The 26,757-nt window shown below is 45.5% G+C and overlaps 1 protein-coding gene across 8 annotated transcripts in view; it reads right to left on the bottom strand.

Moving 5' to 3' along the window:
- The window catches only part of TP63 (tumor protein p63), a 102,264-nt gene that overhangs the window by 27,942 nt on the left and 47,565 nt on the right, over positions 1-26,757 (bottom strand). For all 8 annotated transcript variants that reach the window (XM_040566791.1, XM_040566790.1, XM_040566792.1 and 5 more), the window contains one exon: positions 23,459-23,713. In XM_040566791.1, coding sequence (XP_040422725.1) covers positions 23,459-23,713 — 255 coding nt within the window. The remainder of the gene's footprint in view (positions 1-23,458; positions 23,714-26,757) is intronic.

The following is a 26,757-nucleotide window of genomic DNA, read 5'->3' on the forward strand; positions in this document are numbered from 1 at the left end:
CAGCCAAAGGCCGCCTGTTGCCACCTGTCAGTCCTGGGGATTAATTACCTGCGCCGGGCTGGGAGCGGCACATTCCTCCCCAGCCTCGCCCTGCGAGATGTTGACATCAGGCAGGTGGGCCCCGCGTCCCCCGGCCAGCAGCACGGAGGGGACGGGGGGGGGGGACACAATCCACGAGCTCGGTGGAGACAGGCAGCGGCTGTGCTACAGAAAACATAGAAAACTGGGAGAAGAAGTGTCAAGGAGCATGTCAGTGCAGCTCTGTGCTGCCCCAGGGCACACTGTGCACCCAGCGCTGGACTGGACACTGAGGGCGGCTTGGAAGCCTTAGTTAAAAAAAATTATAATATCTTTGTTGACCTGCTTAGGTAAATGGGAACAGGGAGGGGTGGCTGGGAGGAGGAGGATGGAGAAACATAGCCTCCGGATGAGGATACAGCAGGATGGTGCCTGGCACCCCCTCCTGCGGGCAGGGGTTTGGGAGAAGCACAGCTGGGGGAAGGCACCATGGTGGAGCCTGCACGTGGATGGGATGAGGGACCAGAGCAGAAAACCCCCTGCAGGAGATTTAAGGGTGGGAAGGGGCACATGGAAACAGGTCTGGAAGAAGAGTTGAACACTGCTTCCAAGGAGCTCTGCCACAAGGGTGGTGAGTAACTGTCCCCTGTGAAACCCAGCTGCAAGGCTGGGCCCTGACCCAATCTGGTACCTGCACCTCTGGCAGGAGGCTGCTCTGCTCCGGCCCCCTGCACCACAGATATATAACAAAAGGAGAAAGGCCCAAATAACTCCCTTCTGGTTGATGCAGAGCTGCTTTCCCAATCCCAGCAGCTGTGCCTGACCACCTATTTGCCTTGGCAGAGAGAGCCAGCTCCTCACTCACCCCCCCCAGTTTTCTCCACACTGCACTCACATCCAGCCCCCCATTACCATCCAGCAAATACCTCCCCCAGCAACACACCACTCCTGGAAGAAACTGATGAAGTAGGCTGAGAAAATCATTCATGGCATCATTGACAAGTGATCACACTGTAGATAACCTCTGAAATTCCCCAAAATGTTCAGTTTGGAGACTCTCACACCATTATGTAAAGTAGACCACTCATTCATGTGACTACTTCAGCATCTCACTTCAGGTTCCCCAGAGATTTTCATGCAAAATTACCTTGATCAGGATGTATTCTCTGCGTTAAGAATATTTCTACCTAAAAACACCATCAAAACCACAACAAATACATACTGATATTATTCTCTATTGCTCTGTGAAACAGTTGTAAATTTGAAAGCTTGATGGCTTTTGCATTTCGTTTTCACATCTACAGCTTTACTTCACCAACAAGTGAAGACCCCTCAAGGTTTGGCTTGAAGGCTTTTTTAAGTAAAAAACAATGAACTGAAAAGTATCCTATTTCAAGCGAAAAAGCCCTGATAGGAAACTACAGATGCAAGTTGGAAATCTTGTGCCTGTCTTTTGATACAAAGCAATGGCTATAAAGGAAGTCTTTATGACTGGATTTTATTAGAGTTCTTTCTTTGCTACTTCTATAACTTTTTAAATTAATTTTTTAAAACCAAACCCGTAATACTGTAGTGAAATGACCTATCTGACGTACCCAGCTCACACTCTGCTTGCGTATCGTATCCAGTTTCTCAGCCTGTTTCTAAACTGAAACTTTAGCTGGACCAAATAAGTTTCAGAGGCTAATAATGTCTAGTAATTTGCATTTCCGATAGGCTACTTCACACAGGAAGTTCTGCAAGTGAGGTGAAATCATGAAACGAAAGAATTCATAGTGAGCATGCTGAAAGACAAACGAGCACCAATGCCATACACCCTTCTCTACAGAGGTAAGTGCTCAGTGACTGGGGGATCCCACATTACAAAATGCACAGGAATTTCCACACTGGATAAAGTAGCTTCCACAAGGACAACTTATATTATTACCCAAAAACAGAGGTACAGTCATACCTTTCTGCAAAAAGAAGTTTACACGTATATAAAAAAACCACCCAAGAATTACGCTGACAGTAGCAAAGCTGCTCTAATGCAATGTAACAGGACAAAGCAACTGTGCTGTACAAACTTACCAGGCTTTCAACACTGCACCGATTCCCACAGGATCGGAGCGTCTCCCAGCATGCTATTCTGCACATCCCTGTGATGCTACATTCACAGGCTCTGCCAATTAACTGAGAATACAGCCAATTTACAGGCCACCAATAAAACATTACATCTGTTATACCTCATTCTTTGAGGGATGTTTCTCTAGGATCATTTTGTAAATAAGTTCTCCCATGGGGTCTCATGTTGCATTGCTATACTTAAAGCATTATTTTTCTTCTGTTTTTTGAGGCATGGGGCTGGACACAAGCTCTTTTTATTCTGTTCTACTCCTAGCCTCTCAAGCTGATGTCTTTACATCTCCTGGTGACTTCTGTACTACAAGTACAAAACAGCATAAGCAGTCTGGCTATTAAACAAGATGCTAACAAACATACAGGGTAGAAAGCTCGCTCTCAGGCGGCCTAAACTCACTTAAAGATTAACATGTTAACATTTGGCAGAGTGAGTGAACAAAGATGGGCTAAAGAATTAGTTACGATTGGAATTGAAAAGCATCAGCTTCAATTAAAAAAAGAAGAAAGCCAATAAAGCCTGACCACAAGATTTTAGTCGTTAACAGAGCTCCTTCTGCACTCACTGTAACAACTTAATTGCATCTCTTCCCTCCTTTCGCAGCTCCGCCATCCTCAGGGACACTCAGCTGCTTCACATCCTCCTTGCAGGAGGGGCAAATGAAGTGCTATGCTGTGATACCAGGATTTGCATCTATACAACACATACACCTGCTTGCAAGTAATGCAAGCAACTGTACATATATGGCCATGTGTTTGTTTACATAAAACTTTAAGCTGATCAGCATACCACCACATATCACACCAGCTAGAGGCTGTAATGGTGACATACCCAGCAACAGGCCTTCCAGGTAATTCTGCTCATTATATCAGAAATGATTCAAAGCTGAAGCTGAAAACTCAGAAGTGATTTAACAAAAACCTCACCATATGCTTAACTTTTGGCAGTGCTGTTAACCACTGCCTCCTAAGCAGGTGTATGTCTATATAGGAACATTCGTGAAGCTGAACCAAGACTTAAAGGTCTTAGTCAACTTTTTTTTTTTTTAAATAAAGGACTCCAGAAAACAACTGGAAAGAGCATATCCAGGCTCTCCACAGCAAACCCACCCCACCATATACCACTGCTGAATCACATGCACATCAGCCTCAAACACTGAGCACCAGAACCCGTTCTGCTCATGGACTGCTTTAAGTAAACTTGAAGTAAATCCCAGGCTGGCCATTCCAAGCCTCCTCCTAGTTTGGAGTGGGGGATTAAACCTTCTTATAACCATCTGTCTCAGGTTTGGCCAAAGAGGAAAGCTGCTGTTTGCTTCCTTTTAGACTCCCAGATCTCACTCATATCACGTCTACATGTTTCAGCACATTCCATCCTACCAGACAAACTCCAAAACCCTCTAACCAGCCAGAAGAAATGTTGTCTGGAGTAATCAGACACCAGCTTTCAGTGCATCTCCCAGTCACTTTTGTCCTCTGCTGAAAGAGAAAGGGTGAGGAACACAATCATGAGGAGGGAAGAACAACAGCTGAACATACATGTTGTCCCTATTGACTCTTTCTGTACATTAAGGTTGGAAAAGGCCTCCAAGATCATCTGGTCCAACCATCCCCTTACTACCAATGCTTAAGCAAGCAGCAAATGACAAAGCAAAAGCCCTGAAGCTCTCCAAACTAAGCCTGGTTCCACCAACATGGATCAGCTGCAAGAGCCCTATATAAGCAGATCAAGCCTTGCAGCCCTCTACAGAGTACGCTTATACTTTGGGTCCTCAGCAAAAGCACCTCAGCATGGCATACAGCCACAGGTTCAAACAGCTCCACACCAAGCTGAAGATCAAGGGGGTGAAGCAGCGTACAAGTAAATTTCAGACTGAAGAACTCTAATGCACTTATTAGTTCCCTCATCTGCAAATAAGGGGATGTCATAGGTATCCCAGCAGAAGGTTACCAAGTCGTTAGTACAATATCTGTTACAGCAGAGGGAAATGAAGCTGGATGAGAGAACAAGTGAAAAAAATACTGAAGTTGTTCTGACAGCATAGTCTTTTCAATCAGCAACAGCCCAAGCCTGCAATTTTCACAGTCAGGCCCAGAGGTATCAGGCACCCTGCCACACAATGTACCAGCCATTCAACACCCTGCAAAGCAGGACACTTTGCTAAATGGTGACAGATTTCCACCCAAATTCTGGCTCATGCCAAAGGGCTGACCTACTTGCAAAATACTACAGGGTCAGCACATTACAGAGGAAAGAGTTAGTGTATCAAACACGGACCCATTATCCCAGCTGGGGCACCGACAGGCTCAGGAGAAATGCAACTCATCTTTGCAAACCTTCATCCTGATGGGTAGCTACAAGAGAGAAAACTCAAATGACTCAAAGCTGAAACCAGGTTTAGTGCCTTCTGACCTCTCATACTGCATACTTCCTCCAGATACATTTTCTTTCCCTTACACTTTTTCTTGACTTCAGCTCTAGATTCAATGTGCTCTACTTAGAGACTTAGAGAACAAGTAACCCCTGAAGAAGTTCACATAGGCAGTGTGATTCAATGGAAGCAACAGATGCTAGATTTACTTCAAAAGAGAGAGGTTTTCAGCAACGTTCATGCAGAAAAAAGCTGACAGGTCTGGCTGAGCAATTCTATCTCCTCAGACAGTGAATCACACCTTCAGATCCCGAACTTGTGCATGAGACAGCTCAGAGCTATCCCAAGATGGCTCTCTAGCTCTTTTCTTCATCCAACATCTGTCTTAAAACCCAAATCAGACAGAGCCAATGAGAGCTCTGGGACACCACAGACCAGACAAAAAATGGAAATGGATACATCTGAGACCATCCCCTGGGAAACATGGGTCTTAATACCTGTAGTAGAATCCACAGCCAAACACGAGGTCTTTCCTGAGCACAGAGCAAGATACTCTCTGCTTCTACAGTGGACTGAGCAGTTAGAACAGTTCAATGACTGCAGGTATTCTACTGACTAGGGTGGGCATGCCTCCCTCAATGTCATGCTGTGACCACCTGCAGAAGTGCTCCCTCACTAGCTCCTGAGTGGAGGATCTGGCTACCACACCCCACAGAGCAGGGCTGATAGCCAGCCAGCATGCTGAGGGTCTCAACTGCAAACATTAAAGGATGGAATAAGAGACTACCTCTAAAGCCAATTTGTGTTCTTGAAAGTGATTTAACAGCTCTGATGAAGAAAGGTGATCCCCTTTTTCCCCTATTTACTGCCCTTTTCCCCCCCGGTTTATTCCACTGGAGGGAAGGTACAGATATTTCTCCACTCCATCCTTCTAATAAACCGAAGTATTAATCACACCTATGGGAGGCGATGGGAGGAAAGACAAAGTATTAAATCTGACAGGCTCTCAAATCAGCAATGCCAGTGAAATGCATCATTAAGGTGAGCAATTTTCCTGTTTACTTCATAGGCTCTGACCCCCCCAGTTCTCTCCCCCCCCCCATTCCTCCCCGCCTAAGATGTGGGCAGGACCCATCAAGGCAAAGCTTGGAAGCAAGCAGCAGCGTCCCCAATTTCTACATAAATGCTGCAGGCCAAAGAGCAAAGGCAAGTTCCAACTGAGCCCTTGACAGTAATCAAGCACTGCGGCGCCTCTGGTCTTGTCTTGTGCATACCTTGCAAGTAGCATCATGTCTTCCCGCTGAGATTTCACTGGCAGCGCACACAAGTGCCTTGTTCCTTGGCTTCTATTTCAGAAAAAAGAAAGTCCTGAACACATACACACCCCTGCTTTTCTACTTTGAGGTAGAGCATTTTCTTCTAAATCCTCGGCATATTGTAGGGCAGCCCTTTCAGAACACATTTGTGAATTTACAAGAGATCTCCTCTGTTCCTTTGCAGAAAGGCTAGGGTGAGTCCCTTGCCAAAAAGGCATTGAGTTTTCTCTGTTAACATCCAGGAAACTTTCCTGAGTCAGATCTTATTACTTTTGAAACAAGGTACAGGTACCAGCAAGTCTCTTCCATGATAACAGCCAGGGCCTGTCCCATTTCCTGATCACATTACACTCAATTTCCAGAATTACATCTATGCAAATACTGTTCTCCTGCTTGCAGAGCAGTTCATTGATAATTAAAGCAAAAAGCCAGCAAAGCTTTTCTGGCCAGGACAGACAAGGTGGTGAGCAACACAACAAACTAGCGCACAGATAATAAACAGGGCCAACTTTTCTTCCTCCATGTGAAGACGGTCTGATTAAGACCCTCTCCTCCTCCTAAAGGACAGGAAATCCAAGCTGAACCTAAACCATTTCTACAGAGTCTTCTGTTTTCTGGATATGCCAATCTTACAAGGCCATATTCTCGTTTTGAGTCACAGAGAAAACAAGGATTGGGAAAGACCAAAAGAAGTCACACCTAACCCAGTTTTGCTGAGAACATTAAAAAAGCATGTAACTGTCTCAGATCTACGTTAGATCAATAAACCATGACAGCAGCTCCAGCATACTCAGGATGAATACTGACTAAATCACACCTTTACACCTCTTATTCATACAATTAAGTTTGGGGATGAACGGCAAGAAAAATCAGACGAGAATACAGTCACAAGCTATTTATGACCATTTGCAGGGTTCTGGGATCTGCATTTCATCCAGGCCCTCCTCTCTCCCAGCCCTCTCCTTCCATACCCAATGACCTAACTAAGCACAGTCCTCCAGTCAACTGATGTGGTTTCTCTTGAGCCTGCTTTCAAAGTCAAGACATGACTCAGCAAGGTGCTTAAGCAGATGCCTACCTTTAAGGATGGGAGCAGCCTTGCTGACTCCAACAGAACCCCATAGATTTCACAGGGAATATTCACGTGCTAGAGGTTATGCACTCCCTCAAGTGCCTTACTGAACTGGGACCTCAATTTTCCTACGTACCGTGGGAAATGGTTTGTCAAGAACCACACCGAGGAACATAGTGTCACTGCTGCAGCCATCCAGATGTCCCCAGCTCCAGAACACTGCACCTCAGCCCCAGGCAGCTGGCAAGTGAGGTTAACGCTGTGGCATCTTCTCTGCTAGGAAGACCAACGAGCCCATCCCAGGCTTGGGGTATTCCTCCAGCTTTTTCTTGCCAGCAGCCCCGAAGCTACGCAACTGCAGTGGCTATGGGAAGACAGCCGTTCTGCAGAGCAACATGCACACAGGGAGGAAGAGTTTACAATGAGCGTAGGAAATGTTACTAGCTGTCCTTCTTCTAAAAGGAAATCACAGCCTTCTGTTTTGCATCTCATACCTCCAAAAGGAGGGAAAACTACATCCCAGTTGACATGCAAGCCAAAGAAAGAGATGCAGTAACAGTCTGCATGAGAAACGGAAGGCTTCAGCACAGCATAGACGAAATGTTCTGGTAGATTCTTTGGTTATTTTTATAATTTCAGCAAGAATGCACAAGTGCATAAAGCAAGCTTGCATGAATGCCCTTTGAAGGCAAATCTACAAGCCTGCTAGGTAAACTCAACAGGAATAATCTCCCAAATACTATGTGACAGTTACAGATCTATAAGTTATTGGAAATAGATTATGGCAAGTTGTCTGTCAATACCTAGCAATTGATTTCATTTAGTAACTGAAAGATAATCATGTCATCTGCATGACCTAACTAAAAACGTAACAGCAATGACTGCTGATTTAGATGCAAATCCTCATGACCACAGTCTGAAGATGGCTTTCCAAGAAAACACCAGACAGCTCTTTGTCCGTGCAGACTTCACTACACCTGCACCGTTTCATTTGAAAGCAGCAGGTTCTGAAGACCCCAAGACACAGACATTTTGTGAGAAGACCTCTCATTCAAAGCAAGACTGCTTTCCCAAACAAAAGGACAGTCTTTGTTACTGGATAACAAAGAGAACAGGAACAGTTCCCTGGGAAACATCATTTTAAAGTCAGATTTCCTAACTAACCACACCCAATTAGTAAGTGATGCCATATTTTTGAGTAATTTTGGAATCCCAGCAGATTTTTCACTAGTTGAAATTCTGCAATTCCCTCAATTTCTCCCCACCTCCCCACTCCCACCCTCCCAGAAAACAACTTCGACACCCTCGAAATCTTAAATAGGTTGACGGCGACTAGAGGCTAACTCCTTCCCTCCCTAAAAAGAAATAAAACAAAATGGAGCAAAACAAGACGGAGTTTCAACATCAGAGCAAGTTATTGGCTCACGCTGTCCGGCACTCCCGTTTTCCTTACAGCTCATACATGATGCATAAGTGAAAGGCGCAAAGCCTCCCCGGACAGAATGTGCTGTTGCTCTGCACAATGCTGCACAGATGAATTACTACCCTTGCAGAAAGGCAGCTCTGAGGTAGCTGTCGTGAATCTCTTCAGCTGACACCACTGCAAGTGCTATTAAGGACAAGACTTAGGAACTGCCCCTTAGCAGCTCTGAACTTAATGCTATCCAAGCTAGAAGGCTGGGGGTGAGGGTTGGACCCAACACTAGCAAGCTATTTGCAATAGAAGGGTAGCCTGTTGGTGTCACGATGATTTTCAAACAAAGCAGGGCCTTTTTACCAGCAGGAGCAGATCCATGACAGCTAACTCTCCCCTCAGAATTTTACCAGCTACTGCTGTGCAGAGGAAGACTCCGTTAAACCACGAGCACAACCCAGACGACTTGCCATCCACCAACTTCACAGCTGAACAACAGAAAAGAGTCCACAGGGGAAAAAAGTATTTAGATCTACAGTTGCAGATGGCAACCCTAGTAACAAGCCCTAAATAGAACAAGGGATACGACAAAACACTATGAGGATGCAACTCTGCTATTGCCATGATGGCCAGGATCATCACTAACTAAGGCAGCATACAAAACCTCTCTGCTCAAGGCACTGGGGGAGAAGTAATCCCAGTTTTACAAAGCTTGGAGGTGACAGATAGACCCAATCCGGAGGGAAACACTTGGGAAGGAGCAACCTGACAAGGGAGAAGCCCTAGTCACAGCACAACAGCTACCTGACCTGGGAGGACAATAAATGATAGAGGCCCAGCTAGACTGTAACTGTTGCCGCATATTTCTTATTTAAATGCAATTTGTTTAATCTCAAGTCGGATTCAACCATCAAAGGCTCTCTTCTGTAGCACACTGACAGTTCACTCTAAATCTCTGCACCTTTAATCCTTTAATTAGCCAACAAAAATGCGATCTCAACTCTTTCCCCAACCTTAGCTAATTTTCTGCATGGAGCTTCCAACTCCTGTAGGTTACAGGTTTTAGCTGCTCATGTAGCCAAGGGGAAAAAAAACAGCCCTCACCCCGTTCCCACACAGGCTGATGTATGTTCCTCTCCATGCCGCCTTTCAAGGAGCTTGCTCTTCAGAGAAGTCCTTTGCAAAAGCAAGGGGGACCCATTTTCACTTTGCCCTAGTGGGCTAGGAGACCTAATTACATCATGAAATCCAGAGACAGAGCAAGCAGAGATTTTGATGTGTAGCACGGGGGGCTGGAAGAACCCAGGGACAGGGCAGTGCTTACGCAGGAACAGGATAACACCCAAGAGTTAACACAACATTTGAGTAAGACAGCATCATTCCTGCCATATAGCTTTAGCCACCTCCCTTGATGATTTTGGGTTGGGAGCCCCAAAGTAAGCAAGCCAACCCCTGGACAGCCAACTGCTTTGGAGGCTCTGTCTGAATGAAGATTTCTGCAGAGATGAGCTCCGCTACTGCTCAAAAGGAAGACCGTATGAGTCACCAGCACATGAGGAAAGAGCCCCATTCAGGCAATTTGAGCTCCATTCAGGCAGCTTGAATTACACATCAGGCTTTTCCTGCAATCCAGCAGAACAAACTCAACCCCGCTCCCCTCTGAAGGATGAGATGAGCAGCTAAAATCCTCTTAGCTGAAGCCCTAAGCATAGGGTGTGAGGTACAGTGTTCTCCTGAATACAAGCCTAAAGGCTTCCCAAGGTCAGGATGCTCCCTACAGAGCATGGCAAAAGCAACCAGTGCTTGCTCACAGCCTGCTAAAGGCATGCCCATAGCACAGCTGCTGCAATGGCTGGCTTGACACATGCTAACTCCGTGTGTGACACACTGGGGAAAGGGCTTTAGACACCGCAAAGCTCTCTGCACAGCCCCCAGACTGGCATGCCCAAATTGCATCATGCCAGGGGTAACAAACCCAGCCTGTTGCTGCAGCACTACCCAGACACTGCTTTTCTTCCTGTAGCTGCAGCCTGGCAAGTCCACACAGCATGGCATGAAGCCTAAGGCTCGCCCCAGGCTGGGTGTCCACCTGCTGGACATGGACAAGCCACAGGAGGCTGTGCTGGTGGCCAGCCAGGGAGTACAGGTGAACGACAGCACAGAGGCACCAGGGAGTTGACAAACGCATGCAAATGCAGGGGTGAGTGTATCCTCACTCTGACAAGCAAACGCACAGTAGAAAAGCCCTGTCTACATCAAAGGTAGAGGACAGGCAATTCTACATCTTGCAGTTCCTTAATCTGCTTGTGCACTAGGTCCTTGAAGAGCATTAGCACATGACCATAGGTGCCTTGCTTCAGCAAGCACTTTTGGCAACGACATTCAGTGCTAGGCAAGAAAAAAATCTGGAATTCACACTTCTCATTCTAGTTGGAAAACTCCTTCATTTGCAGCCTGCTGATGCTAAGCACTGCCAGAACACTACTCAGGTAGTCTTACAACTCTGACCATGCAGAACAGAGTGCTTTAAATGCCTATCTCCTCTGGCAGGAGTTTAGAGGCAGTACGTTCACATTCTCTACCATACTCAAGTCCAAATCAGTCCCTCCAGCTCCCTAGCAAGGAATCCAGCCCACATGATACGGAGAAAGATCTGACCAACAGTTGCTGCACCCCACTGACAGCAGACCCCATAGTCAGTGTCTACAAAACTCGCATTAGCTGCATGCACAAGCTATGGCTGCATGCACATCTCAGGGGTCTGCTAAGAAAAAAGTCATGCAGAGCTCAGTGTTTAAGCTGAATACGAGAACCTCTATTACCAGCCTCACCATTTCAGCTGCTCCTGAGTCATATAACTGTCCTACACTGCCACAGGCCTTAACAAAGAGGCATTTCAAGTGCACAATTACAGGCAGGCAAACAAGCTCTGCTAAATGCAGCTGCTAAATGCTCGTTCTACATTTGGTTCTTACAGAACACAAGACAGGACAGGAGTAGCTGGACAGGACCATTTGATCAGGAAGCTGCCTTCTGGTGTCCAGGCAGCCAGCCTGGTTAACTCAGTCTCTGCACGCTCTTTGATCAATGTATTAGCAAGCATCTCTCTGCTGACAGTCCTCATGGTGTGCAAAGGTTGTAAACGGTTACCAGATTCACTCCAGGCCAGAAATCAAGTTCATCCTGCAGCACTGAGATGAGTAGGATTTTCTTTTTTTCTTTAAAAAAAAATTCTGTCGTGCTCTGAAAACAGCTAATCAAATTATTAAAGTGCTTAAAAGTTTAATGAAGAAATCAAAGCTATTAGGCAAACATTCAGCTTGATGTCTTTCCCTTCTTACCCACCCTTCCTCAATACATTCAAAACCACTTTTTGCTGTGCTACAACATGTTTGAACAGGTACTGAGATACAAACAAGTCTTGGCCCCATCTCATACAGAATGGATTGGTTGCAGATGTTCTCCTGCAAGCTACATCTTGCCTTCTGCAAGAGCATTCATCTCCAAAACACATCATTTCACCTACTTTGCCTGAAGCCAAAACTCAAAGGTTATTTAATTTTTAATTTTTTTATTAACTCTAACATACCTACAGCTGTGCAAGCAAAACCCCATCTGGTTTTTCAAGGCACAAAGAGGTGAACGACTAAGTTTAGATAAATGTGACCAAGTTGAGGCAGTCATCTTTCTGTTCACCTATGCAGCAGCCAACAGCAATGTCAGGGGTGCAATAAAACAAGAAAGCTGCTATATTTCAGAGAAGCCTGACATATTTCACTATCTTCCTAGGACAAGTCAGACATGAGCTCATACAGTGGCAGGTGAGTCAGTGACGAGTCAGACAAGAGCTCCTTAATTAAGGTTTAGGGGCAGATGATCCCTCGAAGGTGTAATCAGATTGGTATGGCCAGTGGAAAGAAAAGAAAAAGAAAAAAATGAGTGAACTGTTACACCCTTAGTGATCCGTGCCAGGCAGGCTGAAGGCAGCAGGGAGCCAGAGATCCCCCGGCACACAGGAACGGCCATCCTGTCCCACTAACCGGCAGCCAGTGCCTGCCTGCATGCTCAGTCCTGCTCCTCCCAGGAGCTAAGTGCAGGTTTCCCCAGCAAGCAGGTTATGCTGGGGTCACATCACAGGCATGGCACAATCCAGGGGGTTCAGGGCAAGGTGCACCCCAGAAATTTAGCCTTCAGAGCCAGGAGGGTGGATGGCAATAGCTCAGACCTGTGTGGTAGAGATGGAAGTAGTCACAAGGTGGTAATACCCAGCCACTAACCAACAGAGTCAATCGTGGCCATGTGCTTCATCAGCCCTTAAAATACTACCAAGCACCCCCACTTAAGAGAAAGACCCTACAAGTTGTTTGCTTCGGAAGCTTCCCTGAAATTCATTTCAGAAGGCACATCAGAATATCAACATATTAGAACAAAACAGCCCCATTAAACAGATTGAAATCAGCGGTGTGACTAACAGCATTGGAGCGTTTTGTGCTCGCAACATCAGACGTGCAGCATGGAAATGGTTTGCTTCCAGCGCGTGTCCCTGCAAATGCAACCCTGAATCAGGTCACCCGTGGAGCTGCTCTTCCTGTCAGCCAGGGAACACAACACTGCAGCGTCCTCTGCACACCAGTAGCATGAGCACAAACCAGTTCTCTCCGTCTGTGCATTGCACAGATCAGCTGAAAAAGTGAACCCAGGAACAAAGAATCCTAACTCTGTAGCCTCTATGAGAGGCAGGGCAAAGGAAACCAACGAGTGACTCAGAGAGGTCAGCACACTAAAGGGTTACCAGATGATGGTTAAGTTTATTCATTTCTTATAGGAACCGTATTTTAAAGCAGTCAGTCTCTGTGCTGCCTTTGAGAAACTTGAATCTTTACAGAACTAATGATGGCTCTTTGAAGCTTTTCCTAGGCACCTGGTCACCTCCTTTGTGGGTATCAGTACCGTAGAAAACTTCAGTAACAGACCTAGAATTGCACAGACTGATTTTTGTCGGAGTCCCCTTTGTTCACAAAGAACCAGACAAGAAAATGACTAAGAATGAATAACGTGAGCAGTGTGCAGCAGAAGAGACAGGCAACAAGGAACTCATCACAAAACCAGTCACCACCTCACTAATTAATGAACAGCTGTCATTTAGTGCTCAGCCACCTGACAAACATCTCATGAGAACACTTTTTCTCTCCCACCCATGGCAATGCTGATGCTCAAAGGACAAACAGAGCAGGCAAGCTGCCCTGCTGCCACCCTTGGGCTAGACACCGAGCCTAACAGCAGCGCTCCCATCCCTTTGCTTTTCCAGCCCCATCTTTCAGGAGGGGAGTTCTGGGTGCTCTGGTTTGGTAGGAAGTATGGGCTCAGCTCTGTCCCCTTTCCAAGGAGGTCAGGAGCAAGGCAGCTTGCTGGCAGAAGCTCCCAGCCACAGCTCACATGGGTGAGCTGATAAGCCCCGACAGCGGCAGGGTGTGTTTGCCCCAGCTCAGCACCACAGCAGCACTCGCACATCATAGCAGTACAGCTACATAAACAGGAAGAGGCTTCCCTTCGCACCATGGCCTTCAAGCAGCCTCTACATCAGCAAGTCTTATACCTGGTGAGCCTGATGCAGGTAAATGTTGAGCTCTCAAGAGGGGAAGCAATAACCCATCCACGACTTAGGTAGTTTCAAGCTTTAGCCTGGAGATATGCTTTGACTTGTTCAGAAGTTGATTTGTAAAAAGATTTTAGTGTCCCGTAAATAAGTCAAAATACGAGGCCTGAAAGCTAAGCCTAGCGATATGAGATGCACGGCAAGCAGCGGCCTCCAGCCATCCCCCTTTGCATTTCCCATGGGGTATCTAAGTGCTTTACAACACAGGATCACACTGACACCATCCTGACTTGGAGGGTGGGCACACGGAAAGGCAGGGGGAGAAACGGAGGCAGAGGGAACAACTTGCACAACATTGCCCAGATTACATCTAAATCGCAAGGCAGGAGCAGTGCTGAGGCTGGGCTCGGAGCCAAATCCACGGCTTGCCTGTGCTGCTCCCTTCCCGAGCATCTCCAGGCAATGCAGCCTCTCTCCCCAGGAGGAAAGCAAGGTGAGCCCCAGGCATGAGGGCAGCACACACGGGCAAGAGAAGAGGACCCGTGCAGGGACACTCCCTCTGCTCTTCAAGGGGAGGGAGATTCCCTCTCCTCCAGCCTTGCAAGGCAGCATGGCTATTGCTTCTAAAGGGAAAAAAAAGCCAGAAAACTTAAACCCCATTCCTCCCCCCCTCTTATTTCAGTGGCTGATGCTTATCAGCAGATCATGAAACACTCCCTTTATCAGACGAGCAAGTATTCTGCTCTCCTTGGGGGAAAAAAAGCTATCACAACATATCTGATAAAACGAGGGAGAAGCAGCACTTTGCTTCTCAGGATGCACCGAGTTTTGCTCCAATGTGTGTTATCTGAAACAACTGGAAGCATCAGTTTGTATCAATACAGAGATGCAATTTCTCCACTCCAGTCTATTTGTAACAGGATCCAAGCTCTTATTTGGGTAACTATTCTACTGTGTTTACAATAACAAGCCTGACACACCTGCACATAGCAAAACCTCATGAAAAGATTTCCATTGCATAATAAAGTTCATGCTCTTTCTATACAGAAGCCATCCCTACCCAGGACACTTTAAAAAAATAAAACGAAGTAAGACTTCTTCATAGCATATGGTCTGCCAAGCACTGGAGCTAAACCCTCAGTATACAGAGCACCACAAATAAAACAAAAATTATGCTTGCTTCAGCACACTGCCAATCTGTTGCTTGTTCTGTATGAAGTTAGCAGGGAAATAAGATCTGCATCAACTGGAATATTTCAACCAACCTAGGAAAAGGAATGATTATATCCAAGGCTGGTCTTTGTTTGCAAGGTGAGCAATAACTTTGACACCAGCTGACCTGAAAACCCTTACACCAGAAGTAACTTAAGTCACTCAAATATTTTTTTTTTCCTAACCTTTGGGTTTGGGGGTGTTTTTTCTGGTTGAAGTATCTTGAAACAGTGTTCAGTTGAGACAACTTAAGTAATACAACTCAGGGGCATGGGGGAACTGGCTATTTTATTTTATTTTCTAAAAGAAAACTTTATGAAACTCTGTGCCCCAGAGGGGCTGCCTCCCTTCTGGTCCAGCTTGCAGTGATGTTTGGCAAGGTAAGGTGGCAACTCATCAGATGTCTTGCTTGAGCCACACTGCAGTTTGCATGCTTCATGCTTATGAAATCCAGGTGAGCTCAGCAGCTTTTAGAGAGGCAGCCCCCATGCTGAACAGTACAAGAGACCCTAAAGCATCAAAAAAGCCCAACACACTCCAAAAGACTACTAGTTGGAAACATTGCAGACTCCTAGCACCTTGGTTTCCCCTCTCTAAGATGGCGACTACACGCCTGATTTGCCTACCGAGCTAGGGTGTTTGCTGATTAGGGAAGTAATGTTTGTGCAGCACTTTGAAGATTTAAAGTACTACATTAATCCTACACGTTGTTCTCAGCAGAAGCCAATTTTTAACTAAGAGGAGGGGAAAAAAAAGAAAAGAGGATTTAAACAGTGACCCTCCCCTACTTGTAGATGTTCACTCATCTCCCAACACCAGCTATTCTTATCTGTAAGATGTTTTTTTAACCCTTCCTTCTCAGAGTTCTCAGAAACCACAAGTCTCATTCACCTTTTTTTTGAAAAGTGGCTTCCTTCCAGGCTGTGGCTGTTTCTTGTAAAGTTAATTCCTTTGGTAATACTGCTGGAGGCACATTGGTATGTTTAGTGTGTGTGTGTATACATATATATTTTCCCCCTTTTCACACGGTGTTGTTTTTATATGTGTGTAGTGAAAGATACCTAATCCAGGATTACGATTCTCTTTATTCCTTTCTCATGAAAGTAGGTGGGGCTTTTTTGTGCAAGTTGCATTGATGAAAATTATGTTTAATTAACTTTTTCTCTCCACATAGGCAGAAAAAGTTCCCATTAAGAAACAAAAAGAATTCTTGCACTTTATTCTCTCCCTCTGAATTTTCTCTTCAGAAAGGACAAACTTTAAGACAACTTTTGCCAAATCCTTGAGAAAAGAAAAAAAACAAGCGCAATGCTGGTAGAGCTAGAAATTGCTTGTGCAAAGCAGCAGACAGATCTGCTGCCCTTGCGGATCCTAAGGAAGACACAAGCCCTTCCCACAATTACTTTCTCCATCCTACTATGCCTGTCCCTAATGTCTCAGGGTTTTGCACTTGCGGATCCTGGGAGACCTGTAGTGAGCTCTAACTGGTCTCCTGTTAAATTGGGAGAGTCAGCACAGGCACAGCTGCCAGAAGACTAAATCCCGGCTGAAAGAAAAGGACATTCACACCATCAATTTAGATGCCTTCCTTGTGTCCAAATGTCTGTAGAGGAAGCATCCCTGGGCACTAAGAGCCCCGTTCAGGCTCCTGAAGTCAGTTGTACGACAATAAAGGTCTACCATCATAAAGGGGACTCGTCTAAAAGGGAGCATCCTTCAAAACCTATCACTGCAAGAGCAGCTCAGATGGGCTGACTGCATGGCCTTAACAGGATTTACAAAACAATAAAGGAAAAAAACAAAGAGCCAACTCACATCAAGACTCTTTCTGGTAACTATTACAAGGAGCTGTACAGCTGCTTGCAAGGAGTAACAGAAAAAGATAACTGCTAATACAAACAAAATATACATGACAATGAGATTAGGGGGAAAAGGAACAATTACATTTTAATGGGAACCTAATGCACTCGATCTCCTTTTACTCAAGCACAAAAAGCAAAACAGACTCCAGCAGGCCCCTCCTGGACTGGTTCTCACAGGGAAACTGGTTCTTCCCAGCTCTGCTAGCTTGAAAACACGTCCCTGCCGTGAGAAAGGCACCTCCTTCAAAGACAACAAGCCTGGCTGCCCTCTTTCCAGGTAGGTGACCTAGGACAAGTTTCATATGCCTCAACAGCCTTAATATTAGGCTCTGTAATATCAGAGAGGGAAACACTCCAAGTTATTCAAACAGGAAAGCGTGGTCAACACCTCTTCATGCACAAGAGCCATCACTACAACCAAACCCCATCCTGTCTGCTCTAAGCAGGGAAGAGGTGCATGCACCAGAAAACAGCCTCTTTAGGCAGGTACGGCTGCAAGGAAGTTTAGGAAGCCAATTCTTACCACTTCTTGCCCAAGACAAATGCCCAAATAAGGCAATGCTCCCGCTTTGCTGAGATCAGTGCGGAGCCAAGCCCTGAGCTCACACCATTGCATCAGTTCTCTAACAGTCTACAGCATATGCATCAACAAGCAGCCGGGCTGAAGAGAAAACCTACGTTCAAAGCCATGAAAACATTAGCAAAACGTGTCCAGAAGATGACCAATTTTAGTGCTTGGAGACATCTGCAGACTGTCTGCACAAACAAGCCTCTCTTTAACAGAGACCCTTCCCAACTGCCCTGTGCTAACAGCTAAAGCCCTCACCACTGCTGACTCAGAGCCTCCAAAGAAAGGGAAATTCAAAATCCTGAAACACGACTGCTTCCATTCTCAATTTCCTAACGGCTTTAAGGAATATTCAAGGGTAAAATTGGGAAAACTCAAATCACACTGACCAGAAGACAACTAGCTTGTGCAAGCGGCACGCTGCTGAGGAATAACAAAGCTACGATTTCACACGAACACCTAGTACAGCACCATGTGCAAGTTCACTGGAAGAGTCACCAGCCTTCAAAGAGTTGTCACTTATGATGCAGAAAGTTGATCAGCAGCAGGAGCAATACTTGACATTACCGGTGTTACTGAAACAACTCATTACTTGAGCAGGTTAAGAGAACACTGAACAATTAGAGTCAAGACAACACCCTCTCTGCTGCAGCGTCCCCATGCACCAACTTCTCACTCATTTTATATATAGGGGGAAAAAAGTCTCATTTTACCAGGTGGTTCAAGACAATACTTCTAAAATGAAAATGGAGTGAATGAAATTGAAATAAGACTGAGATGGACCAGCCAAGGAATCTGTACTCTCCACCATGGAAACCTGTTCTTGCTAGCACAAACTGATTTAAATGCATTCTTTTTGCCCTCCTTAAAAACACAGCCTTTCCAAATCCAATACCTCCAGCCAGCACAATACATTTAGTTGCTTTCTTGGATGTTGCACAGATTATTATCCAGCTTTGCTATTTAAGAGTCTGAAATCTGAATATTTCATATAGCTTTAGGTACAGCTGAGTTTATTGAGAACAGGAGAACCAGTGTGCCTGACTGGAACGTCGACTGCAGCTTTGCAAAGCTCCACATTTCATAACAAAGCAAGGACCAACCTTGCTCATCTCTAAACTACTGCAGGGCATGAGAATAAACTGCTACACTCAGGTATTGCCAACATTTGAATTATGCAAGTTTTCCAGGGCTAGCTGTCTTCAGCAAAATCAAAAAGTTGCAAATAAATTTCAGTTTTCATATGAAAACTTAAAAACTATTTCTGCTCTATCTATCCTTAACCCTCGAGACTACCAAGAAAAGCTTTAGAAGATTTAGTAGATGCACCCTAAAGGCTCAAAAACCTGGGGGAGAATATGAAGAACCTGTTTGTCTTTTTAAAAGTCTCATGACTTATACAGTGGTATCTTGCTTATGGGAATGGGTGGATCCGATCTGTTTTTTTGATAGCTTGAGTTTGGCAGTAATGTTAACTTTTACTTACCTTGACACACAATTTTAATTTTTACTTTCCTGCTGCAGCCATGCTGTTCCCCATGTAAGCAGCTCTGCTGGCAACAGGTGATTGCCAAACCTTTTTAAGGGGGAAAAGCCAGTACAATTATTTATTTATTTACTTACACTCAGAGTGGGTGGGGAAACCTACACACAAGTTACTTCCACTAATAAAAAAAGTCTGAGGTGGCACACTTTTGAAACCTCTTGTTTGCTTCTGCTGCAGAAATGGGAGGAGATACTGCAAGCCAGGGTATATGAGAATTCTCACAGAGGAAGTATCCCACAATAAACGACAGCTCCAGATAAGCTTCACCCAACTTTACCCAATTCATGGGGCTTCTCTCTCAACCTTAACAACCGTCTCAGCATTACAAAACGATAACTGCTTGATCCTTTGCAGCATGGCTTTCCAGAAGGTTTTGCTGTAACATGAGCTGCTTGCCCCCAGTATGCATGTGAGAAGCTTCGTTCAATTTAGACTGCTAAGGCTTTTGTTTTTAAACACTTCAAGAGAGTTTCAATTGTTAAAGGTTTTCCTTCTGAAAAGGACTGATTAACCTGCTTGTATTCTTACTTGTGTTCTCAGGTCATTAATTAAAAAAATAATCAAGGATGCTTATAAAGTCCTCTGCAATCCAATCTCAATTTGTCATCATTAATTAGCCCAACATTGCATACAAATGAAGAGCTAACCTGATTAGACAGCATGTTTTACTGGAATTCCTACTTAAGGTCATGAAAGACTTCAGAGAAAAAATTTGCAATATTTTCAAAGTGAGCTGCTCATACATATGAAATCACTCTCTCACCTCACAGCAACTGGTGTTTCTCTCCAGTTTTTAGCTAGTTCCCTCCCCCTTTTAAAATCCCATCACAAACCTGAGCAGAGAAGCAGTCCTCCTGATGTTACATTCATCTCCTTACCAGCTTATCCTACACCAATACTGCTGATTTTGGTGCTGTCCTAGGAAAGTAAACCTGCCTGTAGGAAGTCCAGAGAACTTTGAAAAAAATAACACTACGAAAAACAGGTTTTAGGGGGTGACGGTGGAATTTAGGGTTGTTTGAACAGGCCTGGTATTTAGGTACTTTCTAGTAGTACCTTCTCTGTCTCTCACCTCTAGAAGTAACCTGGAGATCTACGTATGACTTCAGATTATTCCCTCCAAAGCTAGGCACACAAGTAACCAAGAAGTCTGACGCATCTTCAGATGTCTCTAACCCTCACAAAGCAGCTTTTGCTCTTCCAGGATAAATAACCCAGTCCTCTCACCAAGCCCACAGCCTTCACTCCCATGACCTAATCTAACATGACTCAGCCCCGAACAAGCTCAGAGGAGCTACGGCAAAGCGCCCTGCCAGCCAGAACACCAGCTCCACCACCACCACCGAGCCTTCCCAGCAGGACAAGGTGGGTCAGCCTGGCTAATCCCCTCCCAAACAGGGGAAAGTGCGATACAATGAGTTTCCTTACTTCATACCGTTGCCCTGGGGAACACAAAAGGAAAAAAAGAACTAAGAAACAAGGCTTTCAAGTTTTGGACTCTTAATAAGGGTGGGGCCATCTAGTAATTAAACTTTTAATAGGTTATTGCAGTGGAAGAAACTCTTCCAGTTGGGTAAGTTCCTAATCCATCATTAAAAAAAGTCAACAGGCATTAATCAAAGCACATGAAGTCACATGGGGGGGGAAGAATGAGCAACTCAGAGAACTTGCTCTTGCTGAGAGGATGGGGCAATCCTTCTTTCATCAACATTTCGCGCATGTTTCCACATTTCTCAGGACAGCAAGGGAAAGAGAGCCTTCACATCCCTCCCCGCCCACCCCACTGATAAAGCTGTCGAACACCTATTACCAACTGCTCAACAGCCCATGTGAAATGAGTTGGTGGATTAATTAGCACAAGGGCAGAGCTCTGAAGATGGAAAGATGCTTGAGTGTGAAATGCATATCGATTGAAGGTCCCCAGCAGCCACCACAAGACTGTCATCAGCCACTGCAAACACACAGCATGCTGCTCCTGCACAAGCAGCTAAATCCAGGTTACCTGACTCAGCACAGGGACACCCAGACATTTCTCCATGATCAGAGAACTGTTTAGGAGTCTATTCCTTTAGTAAAATAAAGACTTTTCCCTAGGCAGATTGCAACAGCCACAGGCAGCACATCTTCTGTTTATAGCATCACCCATGTTGGGGCAAAAGAAAACAGTGTGCTGGTGCCCAGGCTGTTGCACTTTTGGTGATCAGTTACCAAGGAGTACTTTTTAAGACCAGCATGAAACTGCATTTTTGACAACCACACAGATTCACATTAAAATCTCAGCCTCCCTTCTGCCCCCAGAAAGCCACTATCACTACAGTGAAACATCTCAAGTGCTTGCTTCATTTTAAGCTTGGGATTAGCTCACTTGTCTTCAACTCTGCTGGAATAGCCTACTACATATGTTCAAAATGCATTTCAAAAGACCGCTTCTCCCAGTTGAAAGGACAGCAAACACATTGGTTCCCTGCAGCTGCATTAGATAATTCTTTGTACACATGTATCAAAAGGGAACGTCTTCTTCATATCTCCCTCAAAGGACCCTCTCCAGAGCAGCTGCAAAAAAAATCCAAGGGCAGCGTTTTCTTGCTCTGAGAAATAGAAAGGAGACCAGACTGATATTTCCTTCCTTAAAGGGAAATAAAAATAAATAGTGTGTAGTGTAAGTGGAGAAACCTGGGCATGAAAATAAGCATGAATGAGGCATCACTCCCAGTGCAGGTAGAGAGAAGATGCATTTCAACCTCACATTAAAAAAAAAAGCTTCCCCCCTTTTACCCATAAGGGATCACAAATTTGTTCTCAAGCAAACATAATACATTCTAACCCCATGAAACAATTTTTTAACCAAGGTTATTGTTAGCAGCTTTAGACAAAAACTTTCTGAAAAACTTATTTACAAAGGATGCAAAACTACACCAACTTACTGTTATGTGGCATCTCTTTCCATCTGGCCAGTTAGGAGCACACAGGTTCCACTGCTTCATCACCAGCAGTGCTGAGGACTTTTTGTTAAATATAATCTAGCAGGAACTGTAACTAAATTTGAGATTTAAGTTGTTCTTTAGTGGGGAAAAAATAACGTTCTTAGCTTTTGATTAAAGAGTCTTTTTTGTTTTGTTAAAAAGTCACTGCTTTTGTCCAGGTAGAATGACTTCTGAAGATAGGGAAAAAAGCATTAGATAATCCCGATACCATTAAACAAGAGGTACCATAAAATGAAAAGTACTCAAAACAAAACAGTTTTGATTGAAGAAAAATAGAAGACAATTCATAATATGCTGAACACTGAGATTTGAGCTGATTCTTGAAGAATCAATATATGCACTTAAAAAATCTTTTTAAATCTTTAAACCAGATTCAAATCTGGTTTACCTAATTAATCAGGCACAGCAGGGGTTACTGGTAACACACAATTTAGACACTTAACTCTAGCATTATTCACAGGCCTAAGGCTCGACTTGTCTAACCCTCCTCACTCACTACACAGGGAAGCACGTATAGGGGATTATTCACTGCACCAAACTTGAGTACCCAAAGTAGAGGAAGGCAAATATTGATCATCTTTGTAGTGGAGAATAGTGCTGTCTTAAACACTTCCAGAGCCCTAAATTACACCAGGACACACAGCTCCAGCACTACTGCCTTGTAGGTTATGAAGTTCCAAGAGCTTGAACAACCAAGCCAGCTCCAGAAATCAAAAACTAGTCTTCAAATTTCAAGCTTTATACTTCTATTTAATAAACTAAAGCAAACAAAAAACTACTGCCGCTACTCTGACAGCAAGAGGAAAATGTTAAGTTCCAAAATTAACCTACATACTGCAGGACTGACCAGAGCTGGTGACAGTGGGGTTCTCACACCATCTACAAGGGGGACAAGATGTGGAGAAAGAAAGCCCCACTCCGGGTCAGATCAGGGAGCATCACCTCCATCCCGTACCTCCATCCTGCTGGCACAGCCCTGCACACTAAACCTGAACCTTATGCAAACCCACGGATGCTGAAGAATGCCAAGGGAAGCACTGAAGCTATCCCTAGGCCCATCTCCTGTTTATACTCCAGCATATGCTAGACCCAAATAGAGAGCCACTGTTTCATCACACATGGTCTTTAAGCAATTGTCTTTTTGCAAGGCATTTTATTCACCTGGGATTTAGTAATACTATTGAGGGTTAAATTCCCACCACACCCTCCCAGAGCAACCAAGATAAATCTCTCCCTTCTGTGTGTGTGACATGTCATGCACTTAAGAGGACACAGGTTACTCCATTCTTGCACAAGCCTGGATATGTATCAGACCAATAGTGTCGCTATGGGCTACAGGGCTGAAGCCAGTGAAGGAGCAAGGCTACGTTGCATCCTTACCGTCCACGTTGCTGACTTTGCTGTGCTGGACTGTTGAAATGATACATCGAAGCTGTGAGGTCCTGGGTAGTCTGTGTTGGAAGGAATGGCTGGGGAGGGCGACAGGGCATCAAAAGTCGAGCTGGGCTGGGCATAAGGTGAGGGCGCCGTGACGCTGTTCTGCGTGTGCTCCGTGTTGTAGGGGCTGGTGGAGGAGGAACCATTCTGAATCTGCTGGTCCATGCTGTTCAGGAGCCCCAGGTTCGTGTACTGCGGCTAGAGGCAAAGAGATGCACAGAAGTGTTACAGGAGCAACATTAGCACAGACTGGCTAGCAGCAGCACGGCCTTCATGATGGAGGATGTACAGCATGCTCTCAGCACCATCCTACCTGCGTTACTCAAAGAGGAGGAATATTTGCAGAGAATATACCCCATTTTACATCGGTGACTGAAACAAAGAAGTAAAGCTTTGCACAGCCACACAGTAGATCAACAGCATGTAACTGAGCTGGGAAAAGAGATTGCATACTAGGAGATGATTCACAGAGCAGCAAGCTATCACAAGGAGGCAGGCTCCCCATGTCTACCAACACCCAGATCCAGACCTTTTGCAGGGATTGCTATATCCTGATGAAAATCATCAGGTTCAGTACAGTGCAACTGGCTCCATCTTGTACAAGGCTACATCATCCGATGGTCTTGTATTCTACCCAAAGACCATTCCTCTTCTCATAGATCAGACCATACTACGTAGGGTGACACTTAGGACCTCTAACTTGGGTAGTAACTGCACTGGTGTGACTCACTGGCAAAGAGGCCCAGAGCCTTTAATCACACCTATACCTGGCACTCCAATATTGGGGATACTGAAAGCCTACATATGGTCAAGACGACATCAGACAAATTCTGATGGAGAAAAATCCATCAAGGCAACCTACCTGACTTTAAAATTCTGATCCACAAATAATTGGGAGCTAGGAAAATACTCTAGGGAAGGAGTTACACAGTTACTCCATTCTTTTATTCCTCCAAAGGAGCAAGCACTGGCTGCAGACACACAGGACAGCAGGTGAGCAGGACACGAGGCTCAGCCAGGTACACATAGTCTTGTTCTTGTGCACATCTGAAGGGCATCGTTTGTGCCCATCTTAGGGACAGATGTTTGTGGTTCACACACACACACCATCAGCTCTGGGATCACCCAGGGAACATGCAGTGACAAACACACCTAGTTCTGCCACTAGCAGAGGACATGGCACACAGAAATTGGGCTCCTCCCTTCATTTGAGAGGACAGGCACCCCATTTCCCTCCATATACTACAGTGTCAATCCCACCCAAAGCCATAAAGCTCGGGTATCTCGCAGTACTTCAGTCAGCCTGTGAGAGACTTTCCTCTTTCCTACGGTCACTCCTTTTCCAGAGAGTGGCTCCAGGACAAGCCTCTATTATAAGCCAAGCAGCAAAGGCTCTTTGCCTCGCTGAAGCCTCAAGAGCACCAGCCTCAGCTTGGGCTCTTCTTTATGCTTCTGTCTGGAAAAGGCTGATATTTTTATGGAGCATTTAATCAAAAGCCCAAGGTGAGGCTGGTGCTCTTGAGGCTTCAGTGAGGCAAAAGGGATCTTGCACAGATGGTGCAGCTTGCTATTACAAGCTGAGACACAGAAGGTCTTGTGGGGAATGATGTGGGGGAATTAATTTTGGGAGCTGGGATGGTCTGCAGAAGGAACAGGCAGAGAGGAGGGACAGCTGGCTCGCTCCCTTGCTCTGCCAGCAGCACGCCGTGTCCTTGGGCAAACCACCTTGCCTCCCCCTCCACCCTCAGCCTACTTGAGGCTGCAAGGTCTCCAGGGCAAGGATTGCTCCTTGCTATGTAAAAAAGCCCTGCACTTAATGGGCCTCTGCTTTGGCTAAGGCCTCCAGGCAGTGGAGTAATAAAAGCAATTATATATTGAGTCCTAATCCTGGATGAACCAGTGACTCTCCGTGTTGCCTCAGGTTAGTCATTTACCCTCTCTGCCTCAGTTTCCCCATCCATAGCAGCAGAGAAGACGCTGGATGTCCCAGAGCCTCTGTTAGAGGAGAGAGTCCACAGCTGGGCTCCAGGCATGCGAAGTAGCAGTTGCAGGACAATGATCCATATGGGATCACCTTCTCCAAATGGAGAGGAGATTGCAGCTTTGGCAATGCAGATGACAGTTATGTCTCATCTCCTGCAGGTTATTCAACCACCCATGACTTGTTTAACGGACCTGGGATGTGTTTTTGCTGGAGGCTAGTTCTGTAAGGAAGGTGCCGGGATGCTGATGTGCAGCACCAGGAACACTTTTGCTGGTCAATAATTTTGTGTGTAGTCAAAAAAAACCTCTCCACCCTTCTACTCCATCATACAAATAAACAAAGTAAATTTTTGGATCATTTAATCAAAATTAGTCCCATACCTCCAGCCCTAATAACACCTAAAGACACCTCAAAAAAAAAAACCGCTGAGGTATCGCTCGGTTGTTTTACTTCTCATGGAGATTAGCATCAGACGCACTCCCCAACCAGCCGAATGATGAAAAGGCGACTGTGATGAAAACAGTCTCCTAAACCAGCTCAGACAGCAAAACAACACTGTTTCAGCTTTCACTTAAAGACTGTTTCTCCTAATCCCAGACTGCTCAAGATTGTGGGGAAAGATGACCAAAGGGCCAGTCAGCATTAATGAGGCAGCGCAGTCTGGAAATGCTGATGGTGCTGCCCGGACGTCAATTAAAAAAATAAGTACCCCATTAAAATTTAAGATATCCTTATGAGAATCAAAGATCCTTGTCATTCCACTCAGTCCAGGGGCCATCTGTCTAAATGTTACCAGCGGAGCAGCCATTCCACCGCATTTATACACTCGCATGCCACAGCCGAATGCCATGTCCCCATTTGCTCCTTAAATAACTATTAATCTCCTCGCACTTATCCCAGCGCTGACACGAGCAGCTGTCGGACTCCCCTCGTCTCCCTCCGAGTCCCACCAGCCTTTCACCTTCCCTGGCCCCTCGCAGGTGCCCCCCAACCCGGTGACAAAGCGCAGCGAGCGGCTGGCTTTGCGCTAAACCTCCCAGCTATGCCCCGAGGCAGGTGGCGCAGAGAGTTGTTTGCGCTCAAGGGGTCAACATCTGAATTGCTTGCAAGGCCTCCGGAGGAATCAGATAAGGCTTTGGGAGGCACACGCCTTCTGACAACACAACAATTAGAGGGGCAGCAGGCCTGGGGAAGGCGCGCGCTGGAATTCACCCGCGCAGCAGCTCCCGCCGCAATAAAACTCCTGCGGCCCAGCCAG

This window comes from Cygnus olor, chromosome 9, assembly GCF_009769625.2.
Source record: "Cygnus olor isolate bCygOlo1 chromosome 9, bCygOlo1.pri.v2, whole genome shotgun sequence".
Classification (NCBI taxonomy): Eukaryota; Metazoa; Chordata; class Aves; order Anseriformes; family Anatidae; genus Cygnus; species Cygnus olor.